Genomic DNA, 21,034 nt, shown 5'->3' on the forward strand with positions numbered 1-21,034 from the left:
CAAAAAACGGTAGTTTTCTTTCACCAACATGTATTACCATTTACTTTTTGGTCGGAATCGGAATTCAATTCCATTTCAGTCCTGCATTTGGTTTCAAATGAGTAGACAGTAATCTCCTTTCTATGAGTGTAACACTCGGGTCAGGTGCATATTATTGTTATTATTATTAAGTTAAAGGTTTTCAATTTTGGCCCTTCTCACGACGTGAAGAATGTTTGTCACATCGTGACGAGTAATTTGGACCCACACATCATTTTGAGACTCGTGACGTGAGCTATCCAATGCTTGTGATGTTAGAGCAGTCTGAGGACCAAAAACCCTAATTTTTGGTATTTAAAGGAAAGAGGGGGTTAGGGTTGTTCACCCTCCGCCTCCCTCACACTCTAAGCCCCAGAGAACCCTGAGATTTATCATCCTTGAATTTCTTAGCTATTTTGGTTCCATTTCTTGCTTGAAGAAGGAGAGTAGAAGAGGAAATGGGTAATCTATTGGTGGATTGGGATAAGTAGCAACATTATCATCACCTCTTCTTGTTGTTGGACCTTTGTATGTATCAAAGATCCAAACTTTATTGCATATCATGGGTAGATCTAGGATTTTGTCCACTTTCCTTCATGTTTAGCATGCTTGAGTGAAGTAAATCCATAAAGTTAGCAACTTTATGGATTTTAAGAGTTCCCTGATCATCATATTGTTTAGATCTGAAAGTTGGTGAGATTTAAGAGGCATGCATGAGAGTTAGAAGCATATTTCTTCACTTTTGACCTAGAATGGGTTGGATCATGCATGGTGCTAGCATGGCCATAAAGGAGACATTTTTACAGACTCTAGGAGTCCCCTTTAATTTCTGGATGATATGGATTTGAGAAGTTAATAGAATAAGGACATAAAGTGGTGACTTTTAGCTTCAGACGGTGCTCACGACGTGAGACATAAGATCTCACGATGTGAGATTTGAATAACCCCATTTTCTGTTAAGATTCTTGGAGCTCACGACGTGAGAGTGGGTGCTCACGTCATGATGTCAGCTTAGGTGGTTTCTTTGACTGAGTTGCCAAGGTTGGGTCGAGTCGAGTTGGAATCGTACCGAGTGGACTTTCATGACATGAGGATGGATATTTGACAATAAGGGTTGTTGACTTTGACCATGTAACATCCTGTTTGCTTCCATTTTTGCGCAATGGACCAGAAGTCGATTATGTGAGGTTTTAGGCCTTAAGGAGGCAAATTTTAGTCCTTACTGAAGGAGGTAATGATAGTTAATAGATTTTACCGTTGAATTGTGTTCTAGGCCGAAGGGTAGAAAGGGAAAAGTCATAGGTCGGGTTCTTCCGTGAAATATGGAATCTCACTAAAAGTACTTCCGGTAAGAAAATTCCATACTTCGAATAAAAGAACATTACCATGTGGAAGTCGAAGGCAATGATGGTCCTTGTAGCTATGGACTACTTAATGATAGATATCGTAAAAAAGGGTCCATATGTTCTTATGTACCATCCCATAAAGGACATTGTCAAAGAAGATGAAATAGTCGAAAAATATGTTAATGAAATCAATGATGAAGAGTAACATCTTGTTACTCTTGATGCCAGGGCATGTGTTGCTATTGGAAACTCTATTCTTTATCACATATACCACTTTGTTTAGAACTGTCGATCAGCCAAGGAGATGATGGATACGCTGACTGTTGCCTATAAAGGTACCAATGAGGTATATGATGTTAACAACAACTGTCTTAATCGACAATATGAGCATTTTTTCAGCAAAAAGAATGAGACTCTTATTCAGGTCTTCAATCGTTTTAATTTCTTGGTGAATGATATGCATCGACTTGAATGAACAAGACTAGAAACTCTTTGGTTCTCAAGTTTCTTGATTCACTAAATGATAGTTGGGAACATCATGTAGATGTTTTGAAGAATAGTGAAAATATCGCAACCATGGATTTGGCTTCTTTGTTTGGTAATATTTGTAATCATGAAAAACGAAAATTTTGAGAAAGGAAATCTTGCGAGATGCTTACAAGGATAGATATGTGACATTCTATTCGAAGAAGTTTCCTCGGAATAGCGATAGTGACATCTCTGATGAATCTGAAGGTGAAGTCGTGATAGTCACACGCTATATTAGCCGGAATGATTAGAAACCTTCTAGACTTAAAATGTTTCGATCAAATACGGACTCAACAACGTCTAAGGGTTATGACGTTAGAAGAAAATCTGATGCTGAAAAGAAAGAGGGCCCCAAATGTTTCAATTGTGGAGGAGCTGATCATTTTTTCAGGGAATGCACGTCCAAGAGGGTTGGTACTAATGAAGATTATGAGGTAAAATACAAGAAGTTGTTGGCCTCTTTAAAGATATGGAATATTATTTTAAAGATCTTTGTTATTGAAGTGGAAAACTAGGTGGATGATGAAGAATCACCTTACACAGATGGAGGAAAAAGAAAGTGTTTGATGGCTCACATTGATGCTCCAGTCACTATAAAGAAAGTATAGAATCTGGTACCCTTGAAGCTGATCTGCCTAAGCCGCTAAGGATTCAAAGAATCAGGACTGGGATTCCATATCTATATATCAGGTAAACAAGTTCATCACTTACTCTGATAATGAAAAGTGTATCATATTTGATTACATGTGTCATCACCTCTCAAAAGTTAACCAAGAAAAACATTCACTTAGGTAAGAGATTGACACTCCGATAGAAAATTCGCCCAACATTGAAAATACTCTTGTTTTAACTTACACTAAAGTCACCAATCTATCTCTTACCATTATTGACCTTCATTCTAAAAAGGATAGAGCAAAAATGTATGCTGACAAACTTCAAGGTATCGTGAATAATTGGCTCACTCTCAGCATAAGTTCAATAAAATAATAGGCACCCATATACCTGATCAATGTGAGAAAATTCTTGGTGGAAATATTGATGAGGCTGTTAACATTTATAAACATATTGAAACTGAACAAAACTTTCCTTCCTCTCATGATCTCAAGGAAAGTTTTAAGTATGGGTTCATTAGTCACTCATTCATAAATCAATCTCTCATTGATAAACGTTGCACAACTAACCCAGATGGTGTCACTGTTTGTACTACCCATCTAACTACACTAGATCTTACTATTAGAAGCCATGCCTTTAACATTGCTACCCTAACCACTAAAATGTATCTCAAGTTTCACATTTCTAATGGTGAATTTCACTCCATACATGAGATACTCAGTGAGTCCCCAGAATGTACTATTAACCGTCATGACACTAATAATTCTTATTCCTTTGAAACTAATGAATCTTTGTATACATCAATTTCTTAATCCCCTCCACATCCTGTCACACAGACAAATCTGTCGTTTCTAGGGCTTGTTCAAAAATTCATGAAAAGGTCACAGCTCATTGGAAACCGAAACTTTTGAAAAGTGTTAACAAAATAAAAAACATGGTGTAAGGGTATGGTATCGTTGTGGAGATACTTCTCATAAGATCAGTGAGTGCACTTTTGGTGAAGACACTAAATTGTCTTCTTAATACATGTTATGATGTTTTTTTCATTAGTAAAGAGACCTATTGAAAAATGGGTCAGTATATCCTAATTTGTTTCTTAGCACTACAGGGTAATAAGCATTTTGGTATCTTGATAGTGGATGCTCCAGGCATATGATAGGTTGTAAGTCTCTCCTGAGTGATTATGTTGAAAAAGATGGCCATGTGGGGACTTTTGGAGACAACAACAAATGAAGAACTAAGGGGTTTGGACCAATTCAGTGCAAGACCATGGAATTCTAGGATGTTTCTTATGTCAAAGGTCTGATACATAACCTCATCTCTATCGGTCAAATTTGTGACGCTGGCTATAAGGTTTACTTCAGGGAGAAGGAGGGAAACATCACTTATTCAAAGAATTCAATCTTGATCACTTCTATCAGGAAAAATGGCATTTATGTGCTCGATGTGTTTGTTGCTCATATACATTTAATGCTTTGTATTTTCAGTACTTTATTTCTTTGATTTCAAAACTATAAAACTACAAAAACAAGTCTTTTGATTTAAAAAAACCAAGCTTTCATTTTTACCAAAGAAGTATAAATTGCATGCATATATTTATCTGATTATTAATTACTAGTGTTTTCTTTTCTCCCAATTTTCAAGTCTCGGGATCATCTATCTTCTGGTTTTAATGTTGACATACATCCTGCTTCTCTAAAGAAAATACCAGCTCGCCTATCCTTGCATACCATTTATTGCAAGATATTATCATTGAGTATGGTCTCTCGAACCATTCTTAAAGGCTCTACATCTTTTCTTCAACGCCTCCATTCTTCAGTGTGAAGATAATGATTAGGGTGATAGGCACGAAGAGTCTTACTGTTGACACAACATAAGAAAGAAATGTGTCTGGACAAAATGTTCTCTTTTCCTTCTCTTGGAGCCTTAACCTGTTGAGACATGGTCAGGTAAAGATAATGAGCATAGGACGTCTAATTTCCATAAACACTCTCACTGCTACACCGACCCCCATCTGAGATCCAAATAATGCATTGTTATATTGATTCTTGTCTCTCTTTATGTAGCTCATAATATTTTTTCGTTCGAGTCTTCTCCTGTTGACTTTCGTAACTCGAAGGTTACAAAGATTAGAACCTTTTAAGTTGTTGGTTACAAAGACTATACTGCTTTAGTTCTCTTCTTATTGTGATGAATATGAATCTTGGAATCCATCAGAATAATCTCATCTTCGAAGGATAAGAACATCTCTTTCTCCATATTGGTTCTTAAATCTCTATATTTTGATGTGTTTGGGGGGAGGGGGGCTTATGAAATGAGTGCTATTTTCTCTATCTTTTATAGACAGAAGTTTGTGTGGCATGATTCTTAAAAAGAGGAAGTACTTTATGAACATTCAATTCAAAAGATACATCATATCAAGTCTTTATGATCTTTCGGAAAAAGTTGCACATTTTCCTTTGTGAACTTCTTCTTTTTGATTGTTTCTTTTTTCTATATTTATTTTCTTAATTATGTCTTGTACTATATCAAAATAATTGATGGTGAATCATTGATTCTAAACTGAAACTGTAAACATAACTCTATGATGCTAGGAATTGAATCACTCTCAGTTGATGAGTTAGAAATTGTCAATGATTCATACTAATTACACTTTAGTGTGACTGAGACATCCTTTTCTCTCACAATAAATCTTCTATCATAAAACTTGATGATTTACTGTACGATACCATACATTGATAAAAGTTTGAAGTTTTGTGATGATGGTTAAGCTATGTACCATAGTTTATCACACGCACCAACCCTTTCTTACCATGTTTTTTTTCTTTAAAGTTTTATGATTCAGCGTACGATACCAGATGTTGATGAGGACTTGAAATTTTTTTGCCGATGGGTATATCATGAACCGTGATATATTACACGCACCAACCCTTTCTTGTCCTATTTTTCTTCTTTAAAGTTTTATGATCTAGCGTAGGATACCAGATGCTGATGAGAACTTGAAAAATCTATGTCAATGGGTATATCATGTACCGTGATATATTACACGCACCTACCCACACATGCCCTATAAAGCTTCTAACAAAATAATTTATGATTCACTGTATAAGCCATACACTGATAAAAATTCGACATTCTATGCCTATGGGTGCATTCCATACCGGAATGTATTACAAACATCATACCATTCTCTCCCAAATTATTCTTTTAATAAAAGTGGTAAATGATTTAGTGTATAGAACCATACACCAATGACACCTCACAACACTTGTACGTGATCTACTATTGCAACAACATAATAGTGTGATACACCAAAATCCCTCATATCCTTCTGCTACATATCTCCTACGAGATTTAGGTGAATTTTTCTCTCTTATGACTGCTTCTCAATGGTGTTCTATGAGGTATAAAAGGGGACTTATATCATCATCAACACATCACGCGTTTAATTGTCATCAAAAGCCCTCATTTGTCTTCAATCGCAAGAATCTAAATTGCAATGGCTTCGCCATCTGTTCTCTAAACATATGCTTCCACACCAAATGTCATCAAAGTTGATGTAACTCTAGATACTCCCATCGTCATCATGTCCAACAATGTCGCATTCTCACATGAAATCCCTAAAAGGTACGAAAACAAGGGATTTGAAGATTTTGTGGCCTATCTTACAGCATGTCTACTTTGCTATGCTCTTGCCGATGTTGTTGATCCCTTTCTTTTGCATCATGTTTGTGACTTCTACTAAACTTCTACTTACAATGATGAAGGAGTAATCGTTGGCACAATCAGTGATGGAATTCATATAATTTCAATGACTGCAACGGATATATGAAGAGCTTTACGACTTCTTATTCGTGATGAATATTTTCTTTTTCCTACTGTGGAGGAGTGTCGCACTGTTTTTAAAAAACTGGATTATGATTTTAAGAAACAAGGAAACCACAAGGTTCTCTGATAGCATCTTCCTACTACCTCGATGTTTTTTACTAGAGTTTTGGGTAAATGTCTCACCCACAATATTAGGAGCCTTTATCAAATGAATTCCTTTAACAACACATAATTTCTCTGTCATCAAGAATAAGCAGCTATAATTTGCTCAGCTAATATTTGATCAAATTGCTAAGATTATCAGAGGAAATAAAAGGTCCACTCATGTCCTATATCCCATATAGTTTGCATTAAATATTCAATATGTTGATACCAGTTATGGTGATGATCAAGCTGAAGATTGGGTTCATTCCTTCGCCTCTTCCAATTTGTTCAACCAAGACCCTGATGACTATTGGAGCATTACAAAGGGAATGAAAAAAAGGATAGAAGCTCCTTATGTTTGTGAAAGACTGCCCTTCGTTGCTCCTGAAGTTCCTTCAGTTGATGAAGTTATGGAGGATGAGAACCTCTCGGTGTCAAACCAACAAGTTACAGATCCACAAGCGGACACAGAGATTCTCTCTCTGATGAAGATGGTGACGCTACCAATGAGAATCTTCTTGCTGGCAGTAATTTCGAGTACAATAGTGAAGATATGAAAATGGTTCATGTTTATCAGGATCAAGAAGATCAAGTGAACTTAAAGGATTTCAATGAAGCTGAATCAATTCGACCAAACAAACACATTCAGTTTGAGTCTTCTCCATCATTAGAAGAAGAAGAAGAAGAAGAAGAAGAAGAAGAAGAAGAAGAAGAAGAGCGCATTCTTGAAACTTCTCCAACTCAGCAAGCTAATGATGTTGACACTGATTATATCTTCGAGACTCCTCCTCATGATCAAGGTAATGTATTTACCGCTCTTATACCCTCTTCTGATTGTGTTCGAACTTCTCTATTTCACTCTCCTGAAGCTCCACAAGTCCACCATGATCTTACATCATCTACTCAACCTGAACATCATCCTCCTATTCAACAAATTCTTCCCACATAGGCAACTGTTCAGGGGGAGCAATCACTACCACACTAATTTCCTTTTGAATTCTAAGATTTTTAGCAGAAAACTCTTTCTACATTGGAGTCTCTAGTTCTACTCTCTTCCAATATAAATCAGCGTCTGGTTACATAATTTTCATCATATTTCACTCAATTACATTCTAATTCTAGCATATACATAATTCTACCATCGTGGATGAATTTGAGCATTCTAATTGGATTTGTTGCTATCAAATATCATCTAGGTCATAGAATCCAATCCAATTTCATCATCAATTGCAATATCCCCAATTTGGGTGTTTTAGGGTTTATGGAGCTTTTTACAGAAATCATCAAATCCATCAATGGGATGATTAGATTGAGATTACAATCATGGAAACCACTCAAGGGATGTTAGAAAACCAAACCCTAATCATCAATTGAAGCAAAAAATGATATTGGGGTTTAACCCCAATCATGAACTCAAAAATAGAGTTAAATGAGGAGAAATTATACCTATAAAGCATCTGATTCCTCTTCCTTTTGCTTGGATGCACAAAACTCAACTTGAATCAAACTCTAGAAGCTCTTGAGATCAAAATAGCCATTAGAGGAGGTGGTGAGAATCTCAATAACGTTTTTCTCCATATGAGGGGATGGATGCATCTTATTCGTCCAAAGTTTACAATCTAGTCCCCCAAGTTTGCTTGTTTTGGCCAAAACCCACCAATCCTCAATACTTGTGATTCTAATTTAATTTTAAACATAGTAAGTCCTTCACCATCCATTACATAACTTTTTTAGTCCCTCTCATTAATTGAGTCAACCCTTTGGTCAAATAACTTTGTCAATTTGACACTTTTGGCCCTTTAACTTTTAAAATGCTATTATTTTAACTTCTAATTTTCTAAACTTCATATAAAATAATGATATGATTATTCCTTGATGATTTAAATATATAAATCATATTTTATTTATTTACTTTATTAGTTTAAGAACCTAGTCTTAAATTTTTGGATGTCACATACATACTCCTACCTATGCCTGTTTATACCCTTAGTCGTTGTCATGAACCTATAAGTACTATATTATTCATTTATTCCAGTAAAATGTTCTTATTGGTCTACTTAAGTAAGAGGTGTCTAAAATACACACGTTGGTGAGGTTGTTGCATTTCAGAAAAGCTATATGCCAAAATGTTTCAGCCTACCTGACTGTCTTGACATGTTGACCCTTATTTGATAGCCGTGAAAGCATATTTTCGGATTAGTGAGGGATCTAATTATATAGTTTCTATGTCCAAATGGTCAGTAACTAGTATAGTATATTATAGGTTGTGTTCATCTCGAGATGTCTACAAAAATACATACATAGTTGTTTCGAGATTGTTCAAATGAGTTTTCTCGTTGTACTATAGATTACAGTATGTATCCTATGTATGTTAGGATGTATTTATACTTTGTATGTTGTTAGGCAAGTAGACTTGCTTAGTAAGTTGCTTGTTGGGTTGGACTATTTATATATGTTGTATATTATATATATATATATATATATATATATATATATATATATATATATATATATATATATATATATATATATATGTTGATATTATGAGGAGTTAATCACAGAACGGCGAAAGGTTGTAGGCTTATAGACTCGTGTTGACGACAGAGCGATGATAGGTTGTGAGTCCAAATACACATGTCAGTGGTGGAATGGCGAGAGGCCGTGAGTCGTTGTGTGTATTCATTGTATATGTATTGTGATATATGGTATTTTGGGAAACTCACTAAGCCTCGACTTATAGTTACGAATTAATTGTTTTCAGGTTGTTCCTATGATCAAGGGAAGCCTCCAGCATGAATGTACTCGCATCGAAGAAATAATACGTTTTATACTTTCACTTTTATGTTTAATAAATGTAACGAAGTTGATCTTTGAACATAAATGTGCTTTTGGAGTTATTCTATGTATATTTTCAAAATGAAAAATTTGTGATGAAAATAGGACATTACAAGTTGGTATCAGAGTCCTGGTTTAAGGAATTTGGACTCACACTTGCATGTGTCTGAACTCAAACTAAGGATCTAAAATATTTTTACAAATATTTTTGAAAAAGAATTTTATACAAAGGGAAATATGTGATGTGTACAATCATCAAGAGCACAGAAAGGAAAGTGATTCCTAATATATCCATACTTGCTATATATGTTGTTATGTGAACTATTAGAAATGCATGCTAGTATGCAGGCTAAGGATCTTTTCAGGAATTGCATATTAGAATTTCCTGATAGATATGATGTCTTGTAGCCTTAGAAATTGCTTGAATGTGCTACTTAAAACATGTGATGATATTCTGTACTTGCTAAGTGTATGCTTTAGAGTTATACATACCTAGGATCCTATAGCCTTAGAATACTTGATTTAGCTTTACTTAATGTTTCTTGTTTGGTTGTGGGCTTAGAGTAGAATCATTAATTTTACCGCCTATCCTATCCTGGATTACGTACGAATTACATACACAAGGCGACTATATGCAATTTAATAGAGGATGGGATAGTAGCAGCCATAAAGGAGATAGTTCCAGAAATGTTCAGGTCTATCAAGACCAAAATGATCGCCATTGATGTCGTCACAGTCGTCGTTGTTGTTGTTGTTGCTGGACCATAGGGAGGTAAGGAAATTCCCTACCAAGAGTTCACTAACACAAAAACCTCATAGTTTTGTGGTGTCAAAGACCCAATTTCTAGCATGAGATGGGTCGCAGATGTTGAAGGATGTTTCTACACATGCTCTTTCCTGGAGAACCAAAATTTCAAGTTCGCATAGAACCTTCTTCGCACGGGAGAGAACGATTGGTGTGGTTTGGATTCTAAAGCTTTTTCTCCTACTGAGAAAATTACAGTAACATGGGAACCGTTCACTGACATGTTCACGTGGAGTATGTTCCACAAGTAGAGAATGAGCATCTAACTCAAGAGTATTGGTCGTTGAAGCAGACAACGGAGTCGGTGAGGGAGATCACCAAGATGTTTACTGGGAGGGCACTGTTTTGTCTAAAATAGCCAGCCACTGAGTAGTTATAGATTAGTATCTGAGTATGTTGAAGACCGAGATCAATGAGTTCATGTCGAACACTCAATACCAGATCTTATCAGAGCTACAGTCATATGCCAACAAAAAAGAGATAAAGATAAAGACCCAGAGAAAGGAGAATAGACAGACTTCGGTCTAGTCTCAGCCAGCGGCTAAGTGATTTAAGCCCGCTGATTTAAAGTTTGAGGGATAGAAGAGTCACATGTGTAACAAGTGTGGGAAATCACACGAAGGAGTTTATGATAGGTTTTGAGCATTCTAACACTTCCTAAGTGTACATGCAACCCTAATAACCTTGGATCTATGTTTGTCTAATAATCATTCAAAGTTGAATTCCAAGGTTATATTCCTATATAACATACATGGGGAACATTTTTAACTTGAATGAAAGATAGAATAACTTACCTTGTTGTTGATTATGATCCTTGAAACCTTGTGAGCCTAGCACCCCAAGTGTGATGCCTCAAATGCTTCACACAACACCAAATGCAAAGGAGTAAACTTTGAGAGAATCTTACACTTGCAAAATCGGCTCTAGCCCTCTTGTTTCTTATGTGTCGCCGATTTTGGTGGAGAACATGTTGCTTATATAGTGTGTCACATCTAGGGTTACACCATGTAAACCCTAATGTGGCATGACTCTTCATTTCCATGACCCATGGGTTTGTAACTCCCATGGAGCCTCCATGGAGCATTCAATGGGTTTAACCCAACTTGATTATCCATGGAGCCTTTTAGCCCACTATACAAGTTATGGATGATTTACATGATCAACCCATATATTTAATTAGTCATCTTTTGATCACTTAATTAATCCTAGATTAATTCTTGATCAATACTAATTAAATAATACTATTAATATATTAGAACTTATAATATATTAATAAACCACAAGTGTTATTTCTCTCATTTAGTCTATCCAAATGCATGATGCCATGCAACCCAAATGGACCATGCCGGGTCGGGTCAAGTACATACCAGAAATAGTTATGGACTTAGACACCTTATCCAACAGTCTCCCACTTGGATAAGTCTAATAACTATAACTGCAAGTATGACTTCAGGAACCGATCAGCAATCGTAGCTCTTTTCAAGGTTTCTCGGAACTGAGAAGATGATGATACGCCATTTCAGATAAGTGATCATATAATCCTCTGTTCTAGATATCAGCCGGACAAATACATGGAACAATGTCTTACTTATTGTCCAGCAGTTTGTTTCCCGATTTCCAATTTGTTTGACAAAGAACTTAATTGAACACATCAACTTAGTTCTGACCGGGCCCGGTACATAGGTCAAAACAAAATCATCGAGGGGCCCAGATATCAGCTTCTAATCCAAGAAGGAACATATAAACTTCGACTCATATGTTTGTTCTACCACTCATTGAATTATACACAAAAGCACGTTTTATAACATCGAGTTACCAATGCGTTAACGTACAATCAATGCATAACCAACTCATAAGTAACAAATCATATCTCTAGGTTTGAAGACTTATATGATATTACCGTCTCACGATCACTCGAGATAAATTCCATGAAGTGATTCCAGTGAGCGTGGGTTGAGTCCAATGCTCAGAACTTATGAGCACTCATGAGTGTTGTAGCCATGTCCAACAACTTAGACCTCTGCAACCAATCATGACAGTCTTGATTCATACCTACTTCCGACATATGACCGACTGTGGAGGTTCGAATAATATGATATACCAAACATAATTATTCTGGAAGTCAAAACATGCAAAAGAAATATAGTAAACGATCGACAAGAGATAGCAACACTTTACTCATAAATAAAACACCTTTTATTCATCATCTAATGTCAATTACACTTTACAAATTTCAAGGTTATCTAACTACTAAATCTAATATCATCCTTCAGCCCTATGCTCCGAACATGCTGGAGATGCTTAACCCGAGTCAGTCCCTTCGTGAGGGGATCTGCTGGATTCTCATCCGATGATACCCTCTTTGCCACGAGGAGTCCTTCTTCTATTCGATGTCTGATGAAATGGTATTTTCTGTCGATGTGTCTGGATCTCCCGTGATCCCTTGGTTCCTTGGCTAAGGCAACTGCACTTTCACTATCACAGAAAATTTCCATTGGCTCTTTAATAGCTGGTACAACTCCAAGGTCTCCAATGAAGTTCTTCAGCCATATCGCCTCCTTTGCTGCCTTGCTAGCTGCTATATACTCTGATTCGCAAGTTGAATCAGCCACTGTCTCTTGCTTGGAACTCTTCCAAGAAATTGCTCCTCCGTTTAACGTAAAGACCCAGCCTGACTGAGAGCGGAAATTATCCCTATCAGTCTGAAAGCTAGCATCACTATACCCAACAACTCTCAAGTCTTCACTCCCACCGAGGGTAAGGACCCAGTCCTTAGACCTCCGTAGGTACTTGAGGGTATTCTTTACCGCAGTCCAGTGTGCCTTGCCAGGGTTCCCCTGATACCTGCTAACCATGCTCAAAGCAAAGGCTACATCAGGTCGAGTACACATCATAGCATACATGATCGATCCTACAGCCGAAGCATAAGGTATTCGACTCATTTCTGCAATCTCAGCCTCAGTACTAAGGCTTTGTGTCTTACTCAATCTGGCGTTACTCTGGATGGGTAACTCTCCTTTCTTGGAGTCCTGCATGCCGAATCTCTTCAGCACCTTATCCAAGTAGGTACTCTGACTAAGTCCAATTAGTCTTTTACTCCGGTCTCTCAAGATCCTTATCCCTAGAATATAGGCAGCTTCTCCTAGGTCCTTCATAGAGAAACACTTCCCAAGCCAGGACTTAACTTCCTGCAGAGTTGGGATGTCATTTCCTATGAGTAGTATGTCATCCACATACAATACCAAAAAGCTAACTATACTCCCACTAGCCTTGACATATACACAAGATTCATCTTCACTCCTAGAAAAGCCAAATTCCTTGACTTTCTCATCAAAGCAAAGATTCCATCTGCGAGGTGCTTGCTTTAACCCATAAATGGATTTCTCAAGCTTACACACTCTATTAGGGTACTCTGTGTTGACAAAACCCTCTGGCTGACTCATGTAAACATCCTCAGCCAACTTTCCATTAAGGAAAGCGGTTTTGACATCCATTTGCCATATTTCATAGTCATGAAATGCGGCTATGGCTAACAGAACCCTAATAGACTTAATCTTGGCCACTGGAGAAAAGGTCTCATCATAATCAACTCCCGGAGTTTGTGAGAAACCCTTTGCAACCAGTCGTGCCTTATAAGTGTGTACATTACCATCCATGTCGGTCTTCTTCTTGAAGATCCATTTGCACCCTACAGTCTTACGACCTGGTACATTCTCAACCAAGTTCCAAACTTGATTGTCATACATGGACTGTATCTCGCTGTCCATTGCCTCTTTCCACTTGGCTGACTCAGGGCCTGCCATGGCTTCCGCGTAACTGTTAGGTTCATCCAGACCTATCAGTGTCTCATCACTGATAAGTGTATCACCTTCCGCAGTAATATGGAATCCATAGTAATGCTCAGGTGCATTCCTAACCCTTATGGAACGCCTCAGAGGTACAGACTTGTCAATTGGCTCAACAGGAGTTTCCTCCTCAAGTTGAGTGCTAGGGTTTGAAGTTCCTTCACCACTTGACTCTTGAATTTCTTCAAGGTCAACTTGCCTCCCACTGTCTCCTTGGCTTATGAACTCTCTCTCTCTCGAAAGAAAGCCCTCCTAGCTACAAAGACCACATTCTCACTAGGTCTGTAGAAGAGGTAACCAAAGGATTTATGTGGGTAGCCGATGAAAATACACCTCTCACTTCGAGGTTCGAGCTTATCATGAGTCTCGCGTCTCACGAAAGCCTCGCAACCCCAAATCTTAATGTGGTCTAGTTTGGGTACTTTACCAGTCCACATCTCATGAGGAGTTTTGGAAACTTTCTTTGTGGGAACTAGATTAAGGATATGGGCGGCAGTCTCTAAGGCATACCCCCAAAATGAGATTGGTAGCGAAGCTCGACTCATCATGGAACGAACCATATCCAACAAGGTTCGATTACGCCTCTCAGCTACACCATTCAACTGCGGTGTCCTGGGAGGTGTCAATTGTGAGACAATCCCACATTCCCTAAGATAGTCGAGGAACTCTGAACTAAGATACTCACCACCTCGATCGGATCGAAGCATCTTAATGTTCCTACCCAATTGATTCTCGACTTCCTGTTTAAACTCTTTAAACCTCTCAAAAGTCTCTGACTTATGCTTGATTAAGTAGACATATCCATATCTACTGTAATCATCAGTAAAAGTCAAATAATAACGATTAGCATCCCTTATGGCATGTTTGAAGGGCCCACACACATCCGTGTGTATAAGATCCAACAAACCTTCACCCCTCTCACAAGAACCTGTGAAGGGTGATTTTGTCATTTTTCCAAGTAAGCATGATTCGCAACTATTATCTGACTTTAGGTCAAATGACTCCAATACTCCATCCTTTTGGAGTTGGCCTATGCGTTTCTTGCTTATATGTCCAAGACGACAATGCCATAATGATGCTTTATCCAAGTTATTATCATTAACAGAATCAATACACAATACATTCTTTCCTAAGTTATCAACCACAGATACAGTTTCATACACACCATCACAAGGTAATGCTTTAAAATAAAGAACATTATTAAAGAAAGCATTAATCGAACCAACTTCATTATCAAATGAAAAGGTGAAACCTTGTTTATACAATGCATGAAAGGAAATAATATTTCTTGCCATTTCTGGCGAATAACAACATTTATTCAAATCTAAACTAAACCCACTACTTAGCGATAAAGTATAAACTCCAATCTTGGTGACAGGTAAAGCTTTCCTATTCCCCATGATTAAGTTTATTCTTCCATGCTCCACATTCTCACTTCTTCTTAGTCCCTGCAAATCAGAACATATATGAATACCACAACCGGTATCAAGGACCCCAAGAGTTAGAATGGGGTGAGTTATTAGATAAGATAGTGTAAATACCTGCATGGTTGGGTTTAACTTTCCCATCCTTCACATCTTGCTGGTACTTTGGGCAGTTCCGCTTCCAATGTGACTTTTCATGGCAATAGAAGCATTCAGCCTCTTTAGGGTCAGAAGAAGGAGTGACAAAACCTTTCTTGGTTCCACTTGAAGAAGAGCCATCAAGGGTCCTAGCCTTGGTACCCTTCGAAGAGCTCTTTCTCTTCTTCCCTCTACCTTTCCCGATTGCCAAAACCGGGGCGGAGTTTGGAGTAGGAGTGTTAACAACCGACTTACCCTTAAGACCTGTTTCTGCGGTCTTGAGGAGTCCCTGAAGTTTGCTGAGTGTGACCTCTTCCTTATTCATGTGATATGTCATGCAGAATTGATCATAGCACGATGGTAAGGAGTGCAAAATGATATCTATTGCAAGCTCCTAAGGGAAGTTCACATTAAGCTTCAGCAACCGATCCACATACCTTTGCATTTTCTGCATGTGGCTCGTGATGGATTCCCCGTCCTTCATCATGGTTGTTATGATAGAGCATATGATTTCATACCTCTCTTGTCGTGCACTTTGATGGTATATTTCCATCAGATCTTGGTGCATTTCAAAAGGGTAGAAGTCCTCATAGGACTTTTGGAGTTCTGCTGTCATGGTGGCCAGCATGATGCATGCCACTTTTGTAGCATCCCTTTCATGTGCCCTGAAGTCAGCGATCTCCTGGGGAGTTGCAGTGGTCTCATCAATCTCCTTAAGCTCCTTGTCAAAGACATATTCTTTGTCCTCGTAGCGGGTAATCATCCTGATTTTTCTGATCCATTCATTGAAGTTGGATCCATCAAAAGTGACTTTCCCACACAACTTCATAAGGGTAAAGGAGCCATTAGGATTAGAGCCAGAAGCAGCATTGTTTGAAGACATCTGAAAGAAGAGAACAAGATTAGTTTAGATATTAAGAGAGTCCTTAATAAAACACCCAAATGTAATATTAAGGCTAGGATCCAATCACAATATATTATAACTTAGAAGAGGTATGCCGTAATCCAAGCTATAACATATTTAAAAGGTAGGTGAATGACGATTCACCAATTTCCACCATGAAAAACGAAATATAAATATTAGGTTTTTAATTGGTTCTTAGAAATTCCTAGATTCTTTTGAGATTCAATGAACTTTTCAAAGGCATGTTTCAATCTCGAGTGTGCCCTCCAAGTTTTGTGACTGGGATACCGAGGATCACAAAACGAGGTGTGAAGTAACCATGCAAATCACTTGGTACCCTCAAGGTTTATCACTCAATCGATGTGCCGGTAAACCACACACGCTCCACCGATGCTATGGTAAACCTTAAGTCACCCGTTACCTACCTTGTTAAGTCCAAGTTAGTGTGCCGGTTAACCACACACGCTCCACCAACGACTTAAACAAAGTGTAAAGTGTAATTTCATGGATTAGCACCTTATTCACATTTTCCTAAAGTAACTAAGATTGGGAATTTAATAAAAGCATTTAGTTACTTTATAATATTCATCATACTTTTAATGAGAATTTATAAGTCCTTGTCTTACCCGTTCGGTTAACGACCCTCCACCGATCAAGGAAGTGGTGGGTGAGAGTGGACACCCATTAAGTTGCCATTTTATAGGCAACAACCTTATACCCCCCTTATAGACCGGCTTCGTGAATGAGGCGTACTAGCGGTAAGACGACTTGTTGTTATACATATATATATTAGTAACTTATAATATTATAAAGTATAAGGGTTGAATTTTAACTTTTAAAATTCTAAGGGTTGGAACTAAAGTTTTAATCAAGACTTTACATGTTCCAAAACTTGAGGGCAAGTTTTGTAAACTTCCAAAACTTTTCATTTCTTATAACTTATGAATTAATTGAGTAATAAAAATGAAGACTCTTCATTTTTATAACTCTTGTGTTCTTTTAATGGCTTTAATAAAAGTGAGACTTTTGGTTTTCCATAACTTGAGGACAAGTTATGGACTCCATTAAAACATATTATGATCATGAATTAAACTACCATGAAGGTTACAAACAATTCCTATGATCATCTAATCTTCATAAGTTCAAGAACATGAATATGAACACTTTCAAGAATCAAAAATTACACTTAAAAAAAACTTGTAATTTAACGATTTTTTTTTTCAAGCTGTTTGCACCCAAAAAAAAAAAACAACAAACAAACCTAGGCTCTGATACCACTGATGGGTTTTGAGCATTCTAACACTTCCTAAGTGTACATGCAACCCTAATAACCTTGGATCTATGTTTGTCTAATAATCATGCAAAGTTGAATTCCAAGGTTATATTCCTATCTAGCATACATGGGGAACATTTTTAACTTGAATGAAAGATAGAATAACTTACCTTGTTGTTGATTATGATCCTTGAAACATTGTGAGCCTAGCACCCCAAGTGTGATGCCTCAAATGCTTCACACAACACCAAATGCAAAGGAGTAAACTTTGAGAGAATCTTACACTTGCAAAATCGGCTCTAGCCCTCTTGTTTCTTATGTGTCGCCGATTTTGGTGGAGAACATGTTGCTTATATAGTGTGTCACATCTAGGGTTACACCATGTAAACCCTAATGTGGCATGACTCTTCATTTCCATGACCCATGGGTTTGTAACTCCCATGGAGCCTCCATGGAGCATTCAATGGGTTTAACCCAACTTGATTATCCATGGAGCCTTTTAGCCCACTATACAAGTTATGGATGATTTACATGATCAACCCATATATTTAATTAGTCATCTTTTGATCACTTAATTAATCCTAGATTAATTCTTGATCAATACTAATTAAATAATACTATTAATATATTAGAACTTATAATATATTAATAAACCACAAGTGTTATTTCTCTCATTTAGTCTATCCAAATGCATGATGCCATGCAACCCAAATGGACGATGCCGGGTCGGGTCAAGTACATACCAGAAATAGTTATGGACTTAGACACCTTATCCAACAGTTTATCCATCTTTTGGATGCTACAAGTGTGGCAAAGAGGGACATTAAAGTCGAGATTGTAAGCAGGGGATGCAGGGGTTGCGTGTTTGTTAAAATTGTAACCAGATGGGCCACTTCAAGGCTGAATTTTCCCTTCTGAGATCAGCAGTTGAAATGCAAACTCCAACACTTGCAAGTTTTAGGCTCACTGGTGGACACCATGAAAAACTGAAGCTCTAAGGGCCAATGGGTGAGCTTTTTAGCTCACGGAAGAGGAGGCCAGAGCGGCACCAGGCATCGTGACTATTATGTATTCCTTGTTTTTATAATATTGTTTTATACCATTTAGTAATTATTTACTGTTATATATAGGATTAGGTACATTATTAGTCAATTATATGCCTACCTTAGTATTATTAGATTTAGGGGCGACTCATTTCTTCATACCACTTAAGTTTAGCAAGAGCTTTGATGTCACCATATTAGATTTAGACCACCCTCTAAAGGTCGAGATAGATGCCGATCAAAGAGTTAAAGCATCAAAAGTTTACCGTAGTTGTACCGCAAAGATTTATGGCGTCAGTTTTATGATAGATCTCATTCCCATTCCTATGAAAGAAATGAATATAATAGTAGGCATGGACTGGATGGACCAATTCAAGGCCCTGATCGATTGTAGAAAAAAATTAGTGTGTGTCTATACTCCAAGTGGGGGAGAGCTAACCATCTGAAGCGAGGGTGCTAGAAGTAATACAACTTTTTGTTCCACCTCAAAGGCCAGGAGGTATTTATAGCATGGTTGCATGGGATTCTTGGGTTATGTTGTCGACACCCGAGAAGAAAAGAAGGGGTCCATTGTGGAAGTACCAATAGTTTGTGGATTTACTGATGTTTTTCTTGAGGACTTATCAAGTGTGCCTCCGGAGAGGCATGTAGAGTATAGGATTGGTCTAATCACTAGTACAACACCAATAGCCAAAACATCATATCATCTTGCACCACCAAAAATGCAGGAATTGTTGACTAAGATTTAGGAGTTTATGGAAAAAACATTCATTCGACTAAACAGTTAACCTTGGGGACCACCAATTATGTTCGTCAAAAAGAAAGATGGGTCTCACAGAATGTGCATCGACTAGAAGGAATTAATAAACTCACCATGTCGTCTATGTATGACTCAAAGATTCTTCCTATTTTTTGTTCAAACACCTTATCCACCAACCTATGGTATGTCGCCCCCGCATTATGTAGTCTGAAAGGCATTTTTGTATAACAAAATGTGCCATTCTCGATAAGGAAATCTGTCTTATCTTCATCAGTCGCTGCCATTTTTACCTGATGATAACCTTTGTATGCATCTAAGAAAGATTTCTACTTGAACCCTCCCAACGACTCAATTTTCTGTTCGATTTCTGGAAGGGGTAACTATCTTTTGGGCACGCTTTGTTGTGATCAGTGTAATCAACGCACATTCGCATCGTACCATCTACAATTTTTGCCTTACACTGGGTTGGCAATCCATTTCGGGAATTGTGTTGCTCCCATGACTCCTGCCTCTACCAACTCCTTAACGTCCTTATTGACTATTTCTTTCATTTTTTGTGAATTATGTTTTTCTTCTGCTTGATAGGTATATATGATGGGTTGATGTTCAAATGATGCGCTATTACCGATCTGGGGATCCCTGTCATGTCCACGGGTTTCCACGCGAATATGTCTGCATACTCCTTCAATACGACAACTAGACCTCTTCGTAAAGCTTCAGGCAGTTCAGAACCCATTTTAATCTTCTGGTCTTTGTACTTCTCAGAGATAACTGCTTCATCGGTATCCACCAAGGAACTTCTTTCTTCGAACATTGGTTCGCTCAGGTTGGGGTGGACAACGTGACTACGTTCGGGTGGGCCCTCCTCAATAGAAAATTTGAGTAGACCATGAACTTCTTTCTTCAACATCACGCTTTGGACTATTGCAATGCCCTCCTCGGTAGGAAATTTGAGTAGACCATGAACTGTGGATGGGACTGCTTGTAATTTCCACAGTCTGATTCCTCCTAACAGCATATTATAAAGAGAGGGCGCTTTTATCATGATAAACTCTGTTAGGATTGTTTTTTGAATACTACCTTTATAGTCTTCTAGTGTGAAAGGTAGCGAGATTTGCCCCATTATCCATACAGATTGGCCAGCAAAGCCTACTACCGGTGATATGGCTGACTTGAGATACTTTTGGACATCTTTGGGTAATCCTCTCAGGAAAAGCTTACATATGATGTTGACAGATTTCCCATTGTCCACATAAACTATTAGAATCAAAGTCCTTCCTATGGCTACCTTCATTATCAGGGGTTCGGTTCCTTGGTGAGCGAAAGGTATCGGGTCGTGATGATTGAACTTTATGTTAATTATTTTTTGTTTCTTTGTCGGCTCGGTATCATTTCTGCCTCCACCTTGTATCATGGCAATCCCAGTATCATATGTCTGAGTCTCTTCTTCTTTTCATGGTTCGCTCTCCCACTTTAAGTGATCAGATTTTCTCCTTCTCCCTCTTGAGGCTTTCACAGTCTTCGGTGGCAT

The 21,034-nt window shown here is 37.8% G+C and overlaps 1 protein-coding gene across 1 annotated transcript; it reads right to left on the reverse strand.

The window, feature by feature from the left end:
• Positions 1-20,050: 20,050 nt before the first annotated feature.
• LOC145130410 (uncharacterized) lies at positions 20,051-20,797 on the reverse strand. Its single transcript, XM_079065216.1, has one exon. It carries the CDS (start codon positions 20,795-20,797, stop codon positions 20,051-20,053), a length of 747 nt encoding a protein of 248 aa, XP_078921342.1.
• Positions 20,798-21,034: the final 237 nt, after the last annotated feature.

The sequence above is a fragment of the Lactuca virosa genome, chromosome 8 (genome assembly GCF_052849685.1).
Source record: "Lactuca virosa cultivar CGN04683 chromosome 8, Lactuca_virosa_CGN04683_v6, whole genome shotgun sequence".
Lineage (NCBI taxonomy): Eukaryota > Viridiplantae > Streptophyta > Magnoliopsida > Asterales > Asteraceae > Lactuca > Lactuca virosa.